We start from the raw sequence: 16136 nt of genomic DNA, 5'->3' as shown, positions 1-16136 counted from the left end.
GCCATTATTCTGCATTGCATGCTTATTTGCTGAGTAGTTGTCTAAACCAGTCCTTTATTCTATCTGTATATAAATATTTTATTGTGGTAGAACACAACACAGATGTTTCAAAGCTCCCTTGTGAGTACATCGTAATGGAAAAGTTTTACTAAATTTGTCGACCCATAAGATAATGCAGAGAAAGCAACTACCTGCCCACATACAGTCAGAATAATTGTTCTTTTATTCCCATAGAAGAGTTCCCCTCTTCGATCCTTAGTTCTACCTACATTTTATAAATGTGCAAGCAAAGCCTCATCAAGATTAAGGTGATAGTAATGTCCTGTAACTATATAGCCCTTGGCCCCCTGGATATTGGCTGATTCATGCTCAAAATGTGCTGGGCTCCAGTGATCACTTGGCATATATGGGACTGTCAAAGAGCTCCTATGGTTATGTCAGTAACCAATGCTCCCTATAATTTTCTGTAGGTTGTGTGCCCAAAAAAATTCTCTTCCTTGCAAACTATGTACTCTGAATTGTGTGTGGGTCTTCCAAGTACTGTATAATCCATGTGTAAATAAATATTTTATTATCTGTAATCTCTGGTCCCAATAACTGTTTCCTTTTAAATATTGACATTATATTAAGTAGTAGCTATTCGTGAGAGCACAGCAGTATTATCAAATTCTGTTTCTTTATTCGTGACATTCAACAAAAAATGATTATTTTATTATAATGAGAAAATGTGCACTTACCTGTTGCGTTCTTTTATGGTAAGAAGACTGGGGAGCATGAGGATCAGCAGAATAACAGCATTGCAGCTCATTCACCTTATCAGTTCCAGAGAGTTGGAAGGTGTTCAGCTGATTGAGAAAGTTACACATTGACCTAGAGGAACTCCTATAGATATACTTTATGGCTAACCCAAGACATTTTTTTCTTTTGTTTGGTCTTACCATCCGGTAACTCGTGCTATGTTGTGATTTGTTTTGTGGGACAAATCTGATACAGGTATGAGCTATAATAGCCGGAACACTTGAGAACCCTTTCTGTTCCTCCAACACAGAGGTTCCCTTAGTGCTCTATGGTCCCTGAGCTCCTCCCACCCATGATGTAAGAGCTCAGGGACCATGGAGCACTGAGGTACCTCTGTCTGAGTTTTAAAAAAAAATTTTGGAGATATTTATGATAGTTTTGTGTATCCAATAAATGTTTCATATGTGATACTACCTACCATTTGTTACTATATTGTTTACTTGGGGTCTAGGGCAGTATTTACATGTGTATCAGGTGGCTTACCCCAGAGTACTTGTTATAACTGATCACTCGTAAATTATTTAAAGGCATCATATTGATTACTTTCTAGGATTCCATATGCTACCAGCCCTTAGAGATACATTGAGAAGCAATTCTGATGAGTTTGACACATTTCCTTCTCAGTGTGCACTGGTGAAGGCTATGGCACAAAGAGCAGCTAAATGATTACTGCAGGCCACAGTGTTACATGATCAACTAAAAACAGAGAAGTGAAGAGTTTTGGCCTTTATGTTCTGTCCTATTATGGTCATGGCCTGTTTGTGTTGCTTCCCTATGAAGTAAGTGGATATTGGTATTTTATTGTTGCTTCTTCATGGTTAAGTAGGAAAAGTTGGATTGGTCTGTGTTGCAAGGTATCTGTGTGGATGAACCAAGATTTTCTAGCATATTTCAAGTGACTGAGAAAGCCTAGTTCAAATGCAAAAAGGGGGAAATGTGTGCAGGGAATAAGCATCAAAGTGCCTGGCAAAGGAGGCACCAGCTATGACATAATACACATCATATGGTTAAAGTGATGGTGATATTGGTGCCTTAAGTAGAATTTGTACATTATGTGCAAAAGAAACCAAATGAATACAAATGTGTACCAATGTCAAATAAAGATGTAGCATGTACTAATAATAGCAGCCCTGTTTAAACCATAAATTAAAGGGGACATACAGTCAAGAATAAGTGTTATACAATTTTACATTTTAAAGAAAAGAAAATGTACATTTAAATATCATATTTTGGGCTGTTTTAATGAAAATTTCCCTAAAACCCTATCAGTACTGCCTGGTCATTTTCCTGTCAGACTGTTCAGTCAGCAGCACTTGGCAATGTATTGTGCCAGCCAGTCCTCATGTTGTGGGTAGACAGAGGGCAGCTTGGCAGACCTGACAGAGAACTGCAGTCTGTCTTTTCTTGTGTGCCTTTAAAGCTGTGATTGGCTACCCATATGCTACAGTGTTTTTGGGGAATAAGGTAAGGGCTTTTATTTATATAGTGCTTTTCTCCCCTGGGACTCACAAGGAGTTGCCACATGTAATCAAACCAAAGTCCCTAGCATGAGATTCCACATCATAAGCACAGATCACTCCTTGTAAATGCCTTTTATATCCATCTGGATCCCTTTTTCAGCATCAACTTCTTGACTGACATCCCGAATTTGCTGATATTAAGTAAAATCCACTGTTACAATGTATATATTTTTTTTCTCATCTTTTTTTCTGCATTTATTTTCCAAACAAACCATTGGTGATTGTGGCCGAAGAGTCCAAATTTTATGTTATAAGTCTACAGTAGTTGCGTCCAAAAGACCTCTGTTTGTCTAGATGCTGTTTTGCATACACTGAAGTTTGTAATGAGGATGCAGGTAAAGCTTCCTCCTGATGACTCTTCCATGCAGACCATGTTTGCACAAGCAATGCAGCACCATGGAACAGTGCAACACCACTCCTGGGTCAGACAAACCTTCCTGCAGGTCCTTTGAGTTATATTAGTTCTCTCTGAAAGTTTTCTTGCTCTTCCAGATCTTGCCTTGACTTCCACAGTTACTTAGAAAAGCCCATGGTTGTTAAGTGAGAGCTCAAAGCAAACCGATGACAACTCCTAATGACTATTAAGGCCTAATGAGATAATTAGGGTTAGGGAACTTGCAAAAACAGTGTTTATCATTGGACAAGTGGAAGGATGTCAAAACAAGTGCATAAGCCACAATTACTAATGTTAATAATACAATGTTATGTTCTTTTTATTCCTGCAGTAGTTGTTACTACTTTTCACTTACAGAATTAACTAAATATATAATTTGACATTTTTTTTGCATCTAAGTTGAATATCATTCATGTATATGCCTTTTCCTCAGAGTCAGGCTATATTCAATGCGATTGGGCCGTGCAGCAGTTTTGAATTTTTTTTTAGAGAAAACATAATTTTTTCATTGTAATTTTTCTATTAAAAAAAATTTAGGTATAGAATCCATAAGGGCAATCATAGCGACTAATCACCCTGGCTGTCTTTGCCCTTAAACTGTCCTTGAAATCGCTCATGGGAATGGTACACAGGCGTATGCACAACCGCTGCAAACTGGTCATCTGGGGATGTGATTGGCAACCAAAAGAAAAGTCGTGACAAACACGTGGAGATTGCCACATGTAACCAAACCTTAAGCCATCATGTTCCTGAGTGATCTGGACAGTCACATCTGGTTGGAACAAACTGCTATTTAGAAAAATAGAGCTTCTGTCATTTATATTATTTGTAACAGGGAAACATATGATTCCCTTACAGTCTGTACTCCAAAATGGGACACAATAGTGGTCCTGTCACATCCGATGCATAGGTTTGCCTGTTTTCAATGTAACTTAGTCCCATGTAGGGTCCTAAAAATGGCCCAATCCATTTTGTGGTTATTGGGATTTTGAATATGCTGAAGTGTTTGAACTGGGATGGCATTCTATTGAAGTCATAAGGCATAACAGTTTGCCATGGATCCCCGGTGTTCCAGGTGACTGGCAGAAGACTGAATTGTTGCAACACAGGCCAAAACCCTTTATTTGTGTTGTCAAGTTGGCTGTAAACCTGGTTATTTCAGCAATCACTTAAAACAGTGAGAGCAAACAGTTACAATGACTTCATTCATACATATTGCACAGTGAGAGCTTAAAGGAACAGTAACACAAAAAAAAAGTGTCTCAATGTAATTAAAATTGGATGTACTGTTGCCCTGCACTGGTAAAAGTTGGCTTCTACTGTATTTTATATAAATAAGGTATAGCCATTGAGTCAGCCATTCAAATTGAAATAAGGCTGAATGGCACCGGTTACATAGCAGATAACAGATACGCTCTTTAAAACACCACTCGCTGTAATGTATTCTAATATCCTGCAGTCTCTAAAGTTTGGCTCAGAGGGTGAACAAATATTCTTTCCTGACTTCCAGAAGGCACTTTGGCCATTCCCTATACCAGGGATCACCAAGCTTTTACTCGTGAGCCACACAAGCATAAAAACAGTTCCTTGAGAATGCCAAATAAGGACTGTGATTGGCTATTAGCCCCATGTGGACTGCTGGTCTGGAAGGAGACTCTGCTTGGAGTAACAATGTGCTTCTAAAACTTGTCTCTAAGCCAGAAATTTAAGAATGGGCGCCTGTTTTAAGGCCACTGGGAACAACATCAGAAAGGGTGGCGAGCAACATGTTACTCACGAGCTGCTGGTTGGGGATCACTGCTCTAGATAAAAGTATTAAAATTCTAATTCAAGTTTTTGCTATGAAATCATGGTACAATCTGATGGCAAAAACATCAGAAATGTGAATATTTATCTCAGAATGGAACAATGTGATTTTTACAGCAATTGAGTTTATTTTTACTTTGTTTTTTTTGTAAATATGCTAGTGGCTGAAAAAAAAAAGATTGTGATTGTGTAAAAAACTCAATTGAGTTTACTTTGTTTGCAATCTAATTTAGAAAACTCTAAAATATCAAATGTGTGCTTATGAAAAACTTGGAAGTGAAAAGCTGGATCTCTTAAAAACCTGACTTACATGAATGCACCAGCTTTCAGACGCTGAGTTTTCGAGCTTAATGAATCTCGAAATTTCTTTTTTGGAATCTCATATGCAATTTTTGCCACAGAAAACTTGAATCACAGTAATTTTACATCTAAATGTCGAGAAATTTATAAAAATTGGATTGGATGGAAATACCAACTGGTGAATAAAATATCAGAGAGATTATTATGCGGTTTTCTTGTATATTTATACATAATAATCATATATACCCTTATAAACCTCAAGCGGTGATAGCATTTTCCAAAAATGATCCAAAAGCCAGTCAGGTTGGTGCAGCCCATGCACAAATTGTCGCAAATATTACAGAGAATATTACAGGGAATCATTTATTTGTGTGTTTATAATAAAGCCCCATGACAAATAAACCTGCAATAAAATGCTTGCCCTTCTCTATGAGATCTCCTAGGGGCTTTCCATTCTCCAAGATCACAGCAGGGGCGTCCATTGTAGATGCTAGTGTAAATCATGCACAGATGTTTGCATTTTTTATTATTAGAACCTGTCCCATAACAATGCATAGTCTCTAATGGTGATAAGACAAAACAGAGGCGCCAAAAGGATAAAATTAGCTAAAAACACTTAAAAACCCAATGGGTAATTCAGAGGAGGTAGTAGTGAACTTACCTCCTCCAGGCAGACACCAACAAAAGTGGTAATTTTCAGTAATAGTTTATTCACAACAATATTGCAACGCGTTTCGCAGGCATTTCCTGCTTCATCAGGCTCTGTCAGAGGCTCCTGGTGTGTTTATACAAAGACACTGTTGTTTTTTTTGCGCCTATTCTACATTGCCTGATGAAGCAGGAAATGCCTGCGAAACGCGTTGCAATATTGTTGTGAATTAACTATTACTGAAAATTACCACTTTGGTTGGTGTCTGCCTGGTGGAGGTAAGTTCACTACTACCTCCTCTGAATTACCCATTGGGTTTTTAAGTGTTTTTAGCTAATTTTATCCTTTTGGCGCCTCTGTTTTGTCTTATCACTATACCGAGTCCACCCCGAGTGGAGGGGTGTTATCCCCATTTTTCTTCCTTCTACAGAGAGCGACTTCTTATTCCTGAGTGGGGTCAGGATAATCTCCCCACCTGCCTATACAGTGGTTGCCTATTGGTAACCCTGGCTTGTGAGTATTAATTTGTTTATTCTACCATTACTCCTTGTAAAAACATATTACACTATTGGGGCTCTTGGTGTTCCTTTTTGTCTTCATAGCCTCTAATGGGTCTAACAAACATTGTATTTGGAAATTTCCACTAATTCAGATAAAAAATAAAGCTCTGCTTTAAACTCTTCAGGGGACAATACAGTTCTAAAATCATTTATTAAGTAAAATACAATTTGTTGGAATCTCCAACCAGTTCAAATAAACATATAAACAATCCTTCCAAGATACCTTTTACCATATAAATGTTTCTCTAATATTGTCTGGTCCAGCCAGAATGTATTTCGGTTATACATAATAAAATACAATTATTAGCATTAAAATACTATTTAACTTGTTTAGAATATTTGGAAGGCAGATAAAATACATGGGCCATATGTATGATACAGAGATGAAAAAACTTTCAAAATATTTCAAATAAAGCATAGCAAATGTTCTTATTTATATAGGCATTAAAGGAGAACTTGCTGAAAAGAAATGTACATATATTTGTCAATATAACACATCTTATCATATTGTATCAGCTTGCATTTTAGATGAAGGAGCACTAAAGCTTTCAGAAGACTGAGGGGTATGAGTTTGCTCTCATAACAATTCCAACACAAGCCAAGTGTTCTATGTATGAGATTCTAGTGTAAGTTGGAAAAGCAGGGGATTGAAAGAGGTACAGCATTAAACCAATGGTTACCCCATTAATGGGTGTTATCCTTCATTTTCCTATTAAATATGCAACATACAACAATGCACAAGAGCGTAGCTAATTTTGTATATATATTTGTTGGAGTACATGAACGTGATATGTTGTATAGTTCGTCTCAGCTATGAAATTCTCCAAGGATTTTAAAGTAGGTACAGCTTTCAATTGTACAGAAGAGACAAGTTATATAGGATGTCTGCATTTCTAACATTTTTAGATTCTTCTTGTAACAGCAACCACAATAAAATATTTTTTAGAGTGCCACTCAGCAGTAAAGTAAAAAAATAAATCTTGATAGAATTGTGCTGGCCCACCAGGATAACAGTAGACCCAGGCATCAGTGGGCTGCTCTGTGTACCCAACCATTTGGCTTCCATCTCAGAGAGATGTCACGTGGAATTGAGGTGAACATAAGAGAAAGAAAGAATGTAAGAAAGTTAGAAGGTCAGACGAGGAAAGAAGAAAAGATAGAAGACCAGTGAAGAGAGCAGAGAAGTGAGAATACAACACAAGAAAACAGGCAATAGAGAAGATAAAGTATTTTGGAGAGTGGGCCAATTGTGTAAACATTTCTTGTGGACCTACAACTATTTAGTCCAACACCAAGTAGAAAATATTCCGCTGTAAATGTTTTCTGCCTAAAGTTTTAATAAATAAAATCTATACAATTTTCTGCATTGTATGAAACAGAAAAAGTGAATGTGTGTTCTTACTCTTTGACTCCACCCCTGGAACCTTTATAGGTCCAGATAATTAAGATTATTTAGAAGGGCACAACTAAGAGGGAAATCATACTATTGAATGAACCATTGCCCCCTCCTCCAGTACTATTCACAGTCCAGGAGATAGGAGTAAGTATAACATTCAGTGATTTTCTTCCATAAAAACTATAAGCAGAATTAATTTTCTATTCCAGCCTATTAATGCTCATAGCCCAATAACAGGTGCACTGTTACCACTAGATGTACTTACTTTCTGATACATAAACTTACATTTGTATTGCAAACACTCATTTAGATATATAGTTTGGAAAGTGTCAATGGTAAAGGAAATATACTATTTTTTTTCCACCCATACTTTCAAGTGCATATTATCCAGGTCCAGATAGTGGTTTTAATTATTCTAAAGCACTTGCAGATAAGTCTATACTTTTAGCTTTTATATATTGCCACACTTTCCATAGACTCCACAATCAAAAAGACTTGAGAACTGTTGGAGGGGACCTTTACCAAGGTGCTCAGTGATGAGTGTGGCCAGAAGTCCTGCTTTAGAACACCTATTTGGCTGGGTTTTAATGTTTGGGTATATAATGCTGGTCCTACAGCAAAGAGAATGTTGCTCCATATAGAATGTCCAAGTTGGCCTTTAAAGGTTGTGTCTTCATAGGGAGAGAGTTCCACATAAACTATCTGCAAGAATTACTGAAATGAACACTTCTCCGGCTCAGCTTCTCAGGGTTGTTGGAGGCCATGTGTGAAAATTCACGGAAAATGTCCAAATAAGTAGTGTCACCTGCAATGCAACGGAGTGAAAATAAAAACAAAGGCCAAAAGAAAACAAAAAACTGTAACTGAGCCAGACTGAGTTATATGGGTCCCTTAGCAATATTTTGTTCATTAAACTCAGAAAATGTAATCCCACAATATTAGATACAGAGGTGTTTGCTGCTCTTGCTTTATATTTGCATGCATGTAACACACAACTACCACTAAGCACCATGTATATTCATAAACAAAGAGGTAACACCACTATACCCTCAAACCTTCCAGCTGAATTGTCCATATTACAGAGGAAAATCTACAGAAAGAAAACTTAAAGAAATTCACTATACAATCAGCTCACAGAACAAAAAAAAAAGAAATCAAAGCCTAGCATGTCCATTAAGGATTTCATGCATCCAGGGCATGATAGGTATCTAGTAGTCTAGATCCCAAGTTCATAGGAATGAAAATCAAGCCTCTATGATTAAGCGTCAGCTTGCATGGACTCTAGACCTTCAGTATCTAGTAGTAAGTCTATAGCAACTGGACTTCCTGAGTTTTCTTAAAAACCTTTCACCACTTATCTCAGCGACTCCTTTAGTTCAACTGAAGAAGCCACTAGGATGAGTCATGAAATATTTTCACGATAACTCAGGAAGTCCAGTTGCTATAGACTTAAGACTAGATACCGAAGGTCTAGAGGCCATTCAAGCCACCTGACAATAATAGAAGCATGATTTCTTTTCCTGTGAACTGTGGGAAAGTCATTCAATTCCTCTGCCTTATCAGAACCAATTTTTTGGATATCTCTACTGTACCTAAAACATCTGTGTATAAGAACATAGGGCTCATTTATGACATGCAACTGTAGTTGTAGTCACACATCTGCACTTGCATCTAAAACTACTACTTTCACTTAGACAAAGTTGCACTCTGCAGAAATGCATCCATCCTGCCTCCTGTTTTAAATGTTGCTCACAGGTAAAAAACGTTGGGGAGCCCTGTTTAAACCATTTACATGCAAAAAATGTTCCTTATTTTTACCTTTACCACTGTTTTTACACTCAAATGCTCTTGCATACAATGTTAGACTCAAATACTCATACAATATATGATTTTATAGCCAGCTCAGCTGCTGATCTGATTATAAGGCCCCCAGTCGAACAACAGGATCACAATAGGAGCCTATGCAGACTCACATGGAACATACACTCACCCGCACTTACACTTTCTCACCCACTCACAGCACCATTATTTCCCTTCCATCAAAGACCTACGTAAAACATGCAAAAGATGAGTCCATTTGCAAGTATGTATTGCTCCACTGGGCCACTCTGTGTTATCTGAATGTTTTATATCATCTTAGAACTCAGGGAAAAAAGGCAAGAATTATAGGTCATGCAGAGATAAGTAAAGGTAGAAATGTTATAATAAGAAAAACTCAGAAGCAGAGTAAAGGTGGTTAATAAGGAGCCAGACAACAGCACAGTAAGAGACCAAGCAGAACATTTGAGAGTTTGAGTATGATTTTATTAACAGTGCTTAAAAAGACAGATTAAGGGAAAGTAAAAACACTGCATTGTGCATAAATGTGCATATAAATATATATGTGTGTGTGTGTGTATGAATACGTATGTATACGCACTCACACACATAACACACACCCTTATATACACAAACCACAGTTGCATTTGTTAGAGGAAGCCCTTTGCTGACATGGGCCTGCAGTGTGTCACAAAGAACCCATTAGGAAACAACGGGTTTAATAGTACAGAGATCATGACTTACACTATTCACAGAAAACACCAAGAAGTTGAACAAGCAAAAAAAAAGGAAAGAGCACCACAGAGGTGTAAGCAAGAAGTGAAGATCGTAATATGCAGTTGCCTATTTACAGCCAATGGGGTTTTCATAATGTGCAGCTCATCGGATTCCTCATGCGCTCTTTGCTCCCTGACAGTTCTCTTAGGAAGGCTATATCCTAGCAAAGGATGCAGGCACCGCTTACTTAGGGACTAGTGATCCCCAAAATCGCTTTATCACAGATTTACACACATACAATTTATTTCACAAATTTACACATTGCTTTATTTCAGGGATGTCCAACCTGTGGTCCTCCAGTTCCTCTCAAAAAAAAAAGAATTCCAGCACATGGTAGTATTAGACAAATCATCGGAGAGACACAGGCTAGGCTTCCCTTATTTAATTCCATTCCCAATTATAATTGGTGCTAGTCTCCCTAAGAAAGATAAAAGCCTAAGTATTACTAGCCGAATTTTCAACTTGTGACATATTAGTCACAAAAGATGCTCCAAAACAGAAGCCTATACATGGCCATATCATATTGTCCTATGCGGGTCTGCATGTGACACTATTTTGCAATAAAGATATTGGCTTGAACTGGCTGAAATCTTTGGGCAGGCCACAGAGTTCCGGAACTTTTCAACTCACTCGCTAGCAGGAATGGCAGCTTGTTCATGCAGTTAGCGTCTGTTCAAAGTGATAGCTTCAGTAGCTTGGGATATGGCAAGTTGCTGTTTTTAAATAACCATGACTATGTTCCACCCACCACAGAGATCAATAAAATGATACATATCTTAAGAAGTGTACCTCTGGTCAAGCTGATATCTAAACAAATAGTAAAATATTCCTAAATATACAAAATAAATCTGTTCCCACGTTGAACTACAAAGAGTCATAAAGAACACGATACCAAAAGATAATACAAAAAGAAGTCTCTATGGTTTTCCAGTTGTTGCTCTATGGCTGTCACAGGGGTAAATAAATGCGCTGCTCTCGGGCAGAATGGTTAGAAATAACCAATAATGTTCTCCACCATTGTACCTACCATATGCTTCCTTACTGCATAATGTCTTTTGGCCCTTTCCAAGCTGATGATTTTACTACCATTTTATATATATATATATATATATATATATATATATATATATATATATATATATATATATATATATATATATATATATATAAATGTGTGTGTGTGTGTATATATATATATATATATATATATATTTATAGATCTTGAACTTCAAACCAGCTCTTACAATGGAAGGACCTATCCTTGAGCATGCATTACTACAGCCCTCTTTGATTTACTGTGGCTTTTGTCAGTACTCTTCCATGTGTTATGTTATGGTTTATTTTTCAAATGCCCTTTGCCAATGGGCATTCTTTGGTGGAAATCTGCTGTAGCGCAACATTCACAGTTGCTTCCATGACCACAATGCACATGGAATGTAAGAAGTGTTTAGCAGTAGTGCATTATAGATATTTAGGCAGAGTTTTCTGTCACTCAGTAGTGTATTTCAAAAAACAAAGATCCAATGAACGTTTTCTGTGAGGCCATAAAAAACAGCCCCCATTACATGTAACAGTTTTGTGGTCAATTAAATGATAAGCTTAAGCTTTACTTTTAGCTATCTGATGAACACAATATGATAAGATATTTCTAGCAAACCTAATAGCTGAAAAGATTTGTTGCATTTCTTAGGGCTCTGGCACACGGGGAGATTAGTCGCCCGCGACAAATCTCCTGGGTCTCGGGCGACTAATCTCCCCGAAATGCCATCCCACCGGCAAAAATGTAAATCGCCGGTGGGATGGCAAGCGCGGCGGTGCGATTTCAGTGAAAACGCGCAAGTTTCCTCTCAAGGCAACTTGCACGATTTCACTGAAATCGCGCCGCCGCGTATGCCATCCCACCGGCGATTTACATTTTCGCTGGTGGGATGGCAATCCGGGGAGATTAGTCGGCCGTGAACAGGGAGTTTTGTCGCGGGCGACTAATCTCCCCGTGTGCCAGAGCCCTTAGGGAATTTGCGTTTTTTCAAAGCTTAAAAACAATTCAAGGCTTACAGTAAAGCCTGTGGAGAATCAGAAGCCCCTGGAAAGAAGGAATCATTCCTACTATCAGCAGCTTGTCAATAAAGACCCCTATGTCATAACTAAAACTCTCCAAAGGACAGTCTTCAATAAAAGGCAAATCTTTCCAAGAGCTAAATCACAAGAGAGAGCATCTGGCTAGCATGATTGGTGCAACAGTATTGTGACAACACCTTATAGAGCAGACAAACAGAAACCAGAAGTTAAAAGACTCGTTTTTTTTGTTCATTGGTACATTGGTTATAAAAAAAACATCCATTTTCAAAAGAGCCTCTAGAAAAAAGCCTGTCTACAATTCATTAAAGATTTCCATACAAAAGAAAAACAAACATTCCATTTGCCAAATGGATGCTTTATATATACCTAAAATATAATAAACAGAATGAGAAAGTTTGATTTTACAAAAAAAGCCACCAAAGCAGTGTAAACATATGGAGGCCACAGAGCCATTACTCTACAGTTCATTGCAAATAATATGGTATGGTGGAGAAGGAAATGCTAAAATATGCCCCATATTCCTTAGAAATTCAGGTAAGTGAGGCCTGACTGTCACTTGGTGTAGACAATGTCTCAGCCAATGTGCCATGCACTGCTTTGCTTGGCATAAACGATAATAAATTAATTATCAAAACAGAATATAACACTTTCACTGTTGAAAAAAAGGGAAACAGTACAAAATAAAGTCACATACAAAACCACATTTACACAAACAAAACATATACATATATATATGTGTGTATATCTCCAATACTGGAAGGAGGAAAAGTGCACGAGTATTTTATTTCCTTTACATAAATGTACAGCTTTTACCAGAAATGATTTAGCCTATCACTACTGAAGAAAGTGGCCCTTCCTATTCAGCAGGAAGAGAAGAATCCTAACTTTATAGGCTGCATTGCATGTCTGACTGTGGTTAGAGACCGTCGCTAGCTATTCTTAGGTGACTACTGCTGACCTGCCAAAGAATATACTACAAATAGAGTATACTGTAAACTCCTTGTAAGAAATCACAAGGAGGACTGAAAACAGCAAAATGGCCAAAGGTTTAGTCCTCCAAATAAAGATAGCACCTTTTCCCTATTTATTGGGATTCCTGTTGGTCTATAGTTAGTTTGTGAAGCCCCTGCTTCTGTCTGGCAGTGCAGTCTGGTGTAGGAAATGAGCAGGTGGTGGATTAAAGATCCATGAGTTCTGGATGTTTACTAGCAGAAGTCTACCCTAGCGATTTCCTCAGTGCTTTCTACAGTGATCCTTGCAATGATATGGAGCTTCTTTATGTATTTTACAGGCCTTTGGAGACTAATAGAAATATGGCTGCCATTCCCACTTAATTATTTGGTGATCAGATGAATAAGAATTTATTGCATGCTCTGTAACTAGCAATAGAATGAGAATAACCGTTTTCTTAAGACTAAATTTTCACTGTGCTTTTCTGAAAAAGTGTTAGCTCCCTGCTTCACCTTGGAAGCAAGTTAGCAAGGTCTGGTCATAAGGTGCATATTTGTTTACCCAGGCTCAAATAAGCCCATCAGAGGTTATGTGGCTTCAATCATGATGCAAGGTATAGAATATAATAGTCCATCTTTATCCAAGGAAATGACCGTAAAATATCAGCTTTAGAGGATGGGAGACCCTATAACAAAATCTGATTTAACCATATGACTGAATATCACAAAGAAAATGAATGAATTAATTGTAGACTAAGCAAATGTAAATGGAATACTGGGTGACAAGATCAGGTCTTGGTGAATACTAATACCCAACTATTTAACAGTCCGGTCTGTGTGTCCCTGACTTTCTGATCTCTTTATACAATGGAATTGCATAGCACTAGATTGACATGGATTCATGGGAGATGCCTCTGTAAATTAACCATATACTGGTAGGAAAATTATTTCAATCACAAGTGGTAGTACTGAAATATAGATTATTCTGACACCAAAACCCAGTTGGTGTGGTGCTTTACAGGATTGGGTGAAGAGTAAAGACCCCTTCTTTGTACCTGTTCTGGTACAAATAGAGTAGATGGTAGTGGCTTCCCTCATGTTTAGTTAGTGCGCTTGTTTGCCCCACAAGGAGGACAGAGATTATAGACACAGGTCCTTTATAACCCTCACTACTAAAGCATGGGAACTTGCACTGATAACAGAACATTTCTGTGACATTAGTCAGCTAGACAATATAGCCATCAGGGGCCACTGACTACCAGTCACAGATTAAAAGAGCACTTAGTGTGACTTTGTGCTACAGCTGGACAGCAAACTCCACAATTAAGGAGATGCTCTAAGTAAGAGATCAAATTTCAGTGCAAGTTCTTCTTTTCAGCCATAACCTTTCAGTGAAGGATGTGAGACACATAGCTGGAGAAGAGTAAGGGAAGCCGGCTGATCTGAAGTCTTTAAACAGCACCAGGTATAAGCAAATGTCAATATAGCAAAGTGCTTTAAAAAGTGGCCATCAAAGGACACCGTGCAGCATTACAGCAAAACTATCCACTCAGATTTGGCCTATAGACTACTGCAGAGTTCCACACTCTATTTGTCATTCATGGAAGAAGGGCTCTAATTTCTGGCTGCCAATGCAGCAAGACAAGAATTGAATAACCTAAGCAGCTGACACACTCAAGGACCTTGGTATCATTAAGCTTCCCTGAACAGCTATGCTCTGTATGTATACTTTTTACAGTGTTCAGCTGGCAGTTGCTTGCACAAAGACATACTAATAATTCAGTCAGGCACTGGAGAGGCATATGAACCACAGTCTATGCATCTAACCCCCTTGTGCCCACCCAAATCTTGGTAATGTAAAAGCTTATTATAATCACAGTTCATAAAAGTGCTAAACAGTACATAAAATATGCAAATATCATCACATCTTTACTTTTTCTGGGGCAGTGATGAGGACAGAAAAAAAACTGGTCCACATCCCTTAAATATTTTGGTTTAATTGTGCCCCTGGTCCACATGTAATCCTTCCCTCCCTTGGTGGTAGAAGACCATCCCCATGCAGGTTTCCAAAAGGATGCCAAGACCAGCTAGTGTTGTAAAAGTTCAAAAGTAGGGATCAGCTGCACCCCATTCAGTTTGTGTATGTGACTCTAACACTCATCTATATTAAGGCAGATGAATTCCTGGATGCACTTTCTGTACTGCTGCTCAGTTGGACTGTTGCTGGGATATTGACCTGGTTGTCCGAATGGTCCTTCTGCTTCCCTCATCTCTTCATTCATCCGAGCAAGTCGAAGCCTGTGTAAGAAGTAAGGACAGGATTATTTATCTGATGCTCTTCTGGGCGGTTTTGGACTGGGGTGCCAGGGCTCCACCAAGAAGCCTTGGACCATGCACCTAATGTCCAAACTAAATGTTCTCCTCTCTTCAATCACCCTCTTTATTTACAATACATACAATCATCACTTCATCCCTTCATATCAGTCCCTTTTTCTTATACATGAATGAGGAATGGCCATGGTATATGCATGCAAAACCACATGGTTGAGTAAGCAGGAGGGTTCACTGACACCTGGGCTCACGGGGAGCATTCCTGGCCAGTCTGGCACTGGTTCTGGGCCTATTAATTAAGTTTATTTATTCATTGCACTTGGTTACAGGGACCTCCCTTACTCTGGATTTATTTTAGCACAACATACTGTTGTTGAAGGCTATATATGTGGACTTTATCCACCGAATCAAATAACATCATCATATGCAAATTAGGAAGGGTTAAAGATGTTAAAGGGTTTACAGGTTAAAACATTTTCAGCTTCCATGTTTATGTGACAAAATGTCACATGATTGGGTTCGGCCAGAGGCATGGATTTGGCCGAAGCCGAATCCTGCTGAAAAAAGCAGAATCTTGCCGAATCCTGGATTTGGTGCATCCCTACTTTAAAAAAAATCACCATGTATTTGCCGTATGAGTACTAGGCAATGCTATAAGTCTGAGGAGAAGTAATATTTTTAGCAATGCGCAACATATTTAAACAAATGGCCAAAACATAATTTTGCCTATCAACATTTGTTCAGTACACAGGGTTGTT

General features: G+C 38.2%; 1 protein-coding gene across 5 annotated transcripts in view; it reads right to left on the bottom strand.

Moving 5' to 3' along the window:
* Positions 1–6147: 6147 nt before the first annotated feature.
* Positions 6148–16136, bottom strand: part of acap3 (ArfGAP with coiled-coil, ankyrin repeat and PH domains 3) — a 134239-nt gene continuing 124250 nt past the window's right edge. For 4 of the 5 annotated variants that reach the window (XM_012965936.3, XM_031904777.1, XM_012965938.3 and 1 more), the window contains 2 exon segments: positions 15284–15345; positions 6148–8228 (listed from right to left, as the gene is read on the bottom strand). In XM_012965936.3, coding sequence (XP_012821390.1) covers positions 8122–8228; positions 15284–15345 — 169 coding nt within the window. In that variant the 3' untranslated portion in view covers positions 6148–8121. 5 annotated transcript variants of the gene reach the window in all.

This window comes from Xenopus tropicalis, chromosome 7 (genome assembly GCF_000004195.4).
Source record: "Xenopus tropicalis strain Nigerian chromosome 7, UCB_Xtro_10.0, whole genome shotgun sequence".
NCBI classification, from domain to species: Eukaryota; Metazoa; Chordata; class Amphibia; order Anura; family Pipidae; genus Xenopus; species Xenopus tropicalis.
The sequence above is the reverse complement of the archived record's forward strand: the minus strand, read 5'-3'. Positions and strand labels throughout refer to the sequence as shown.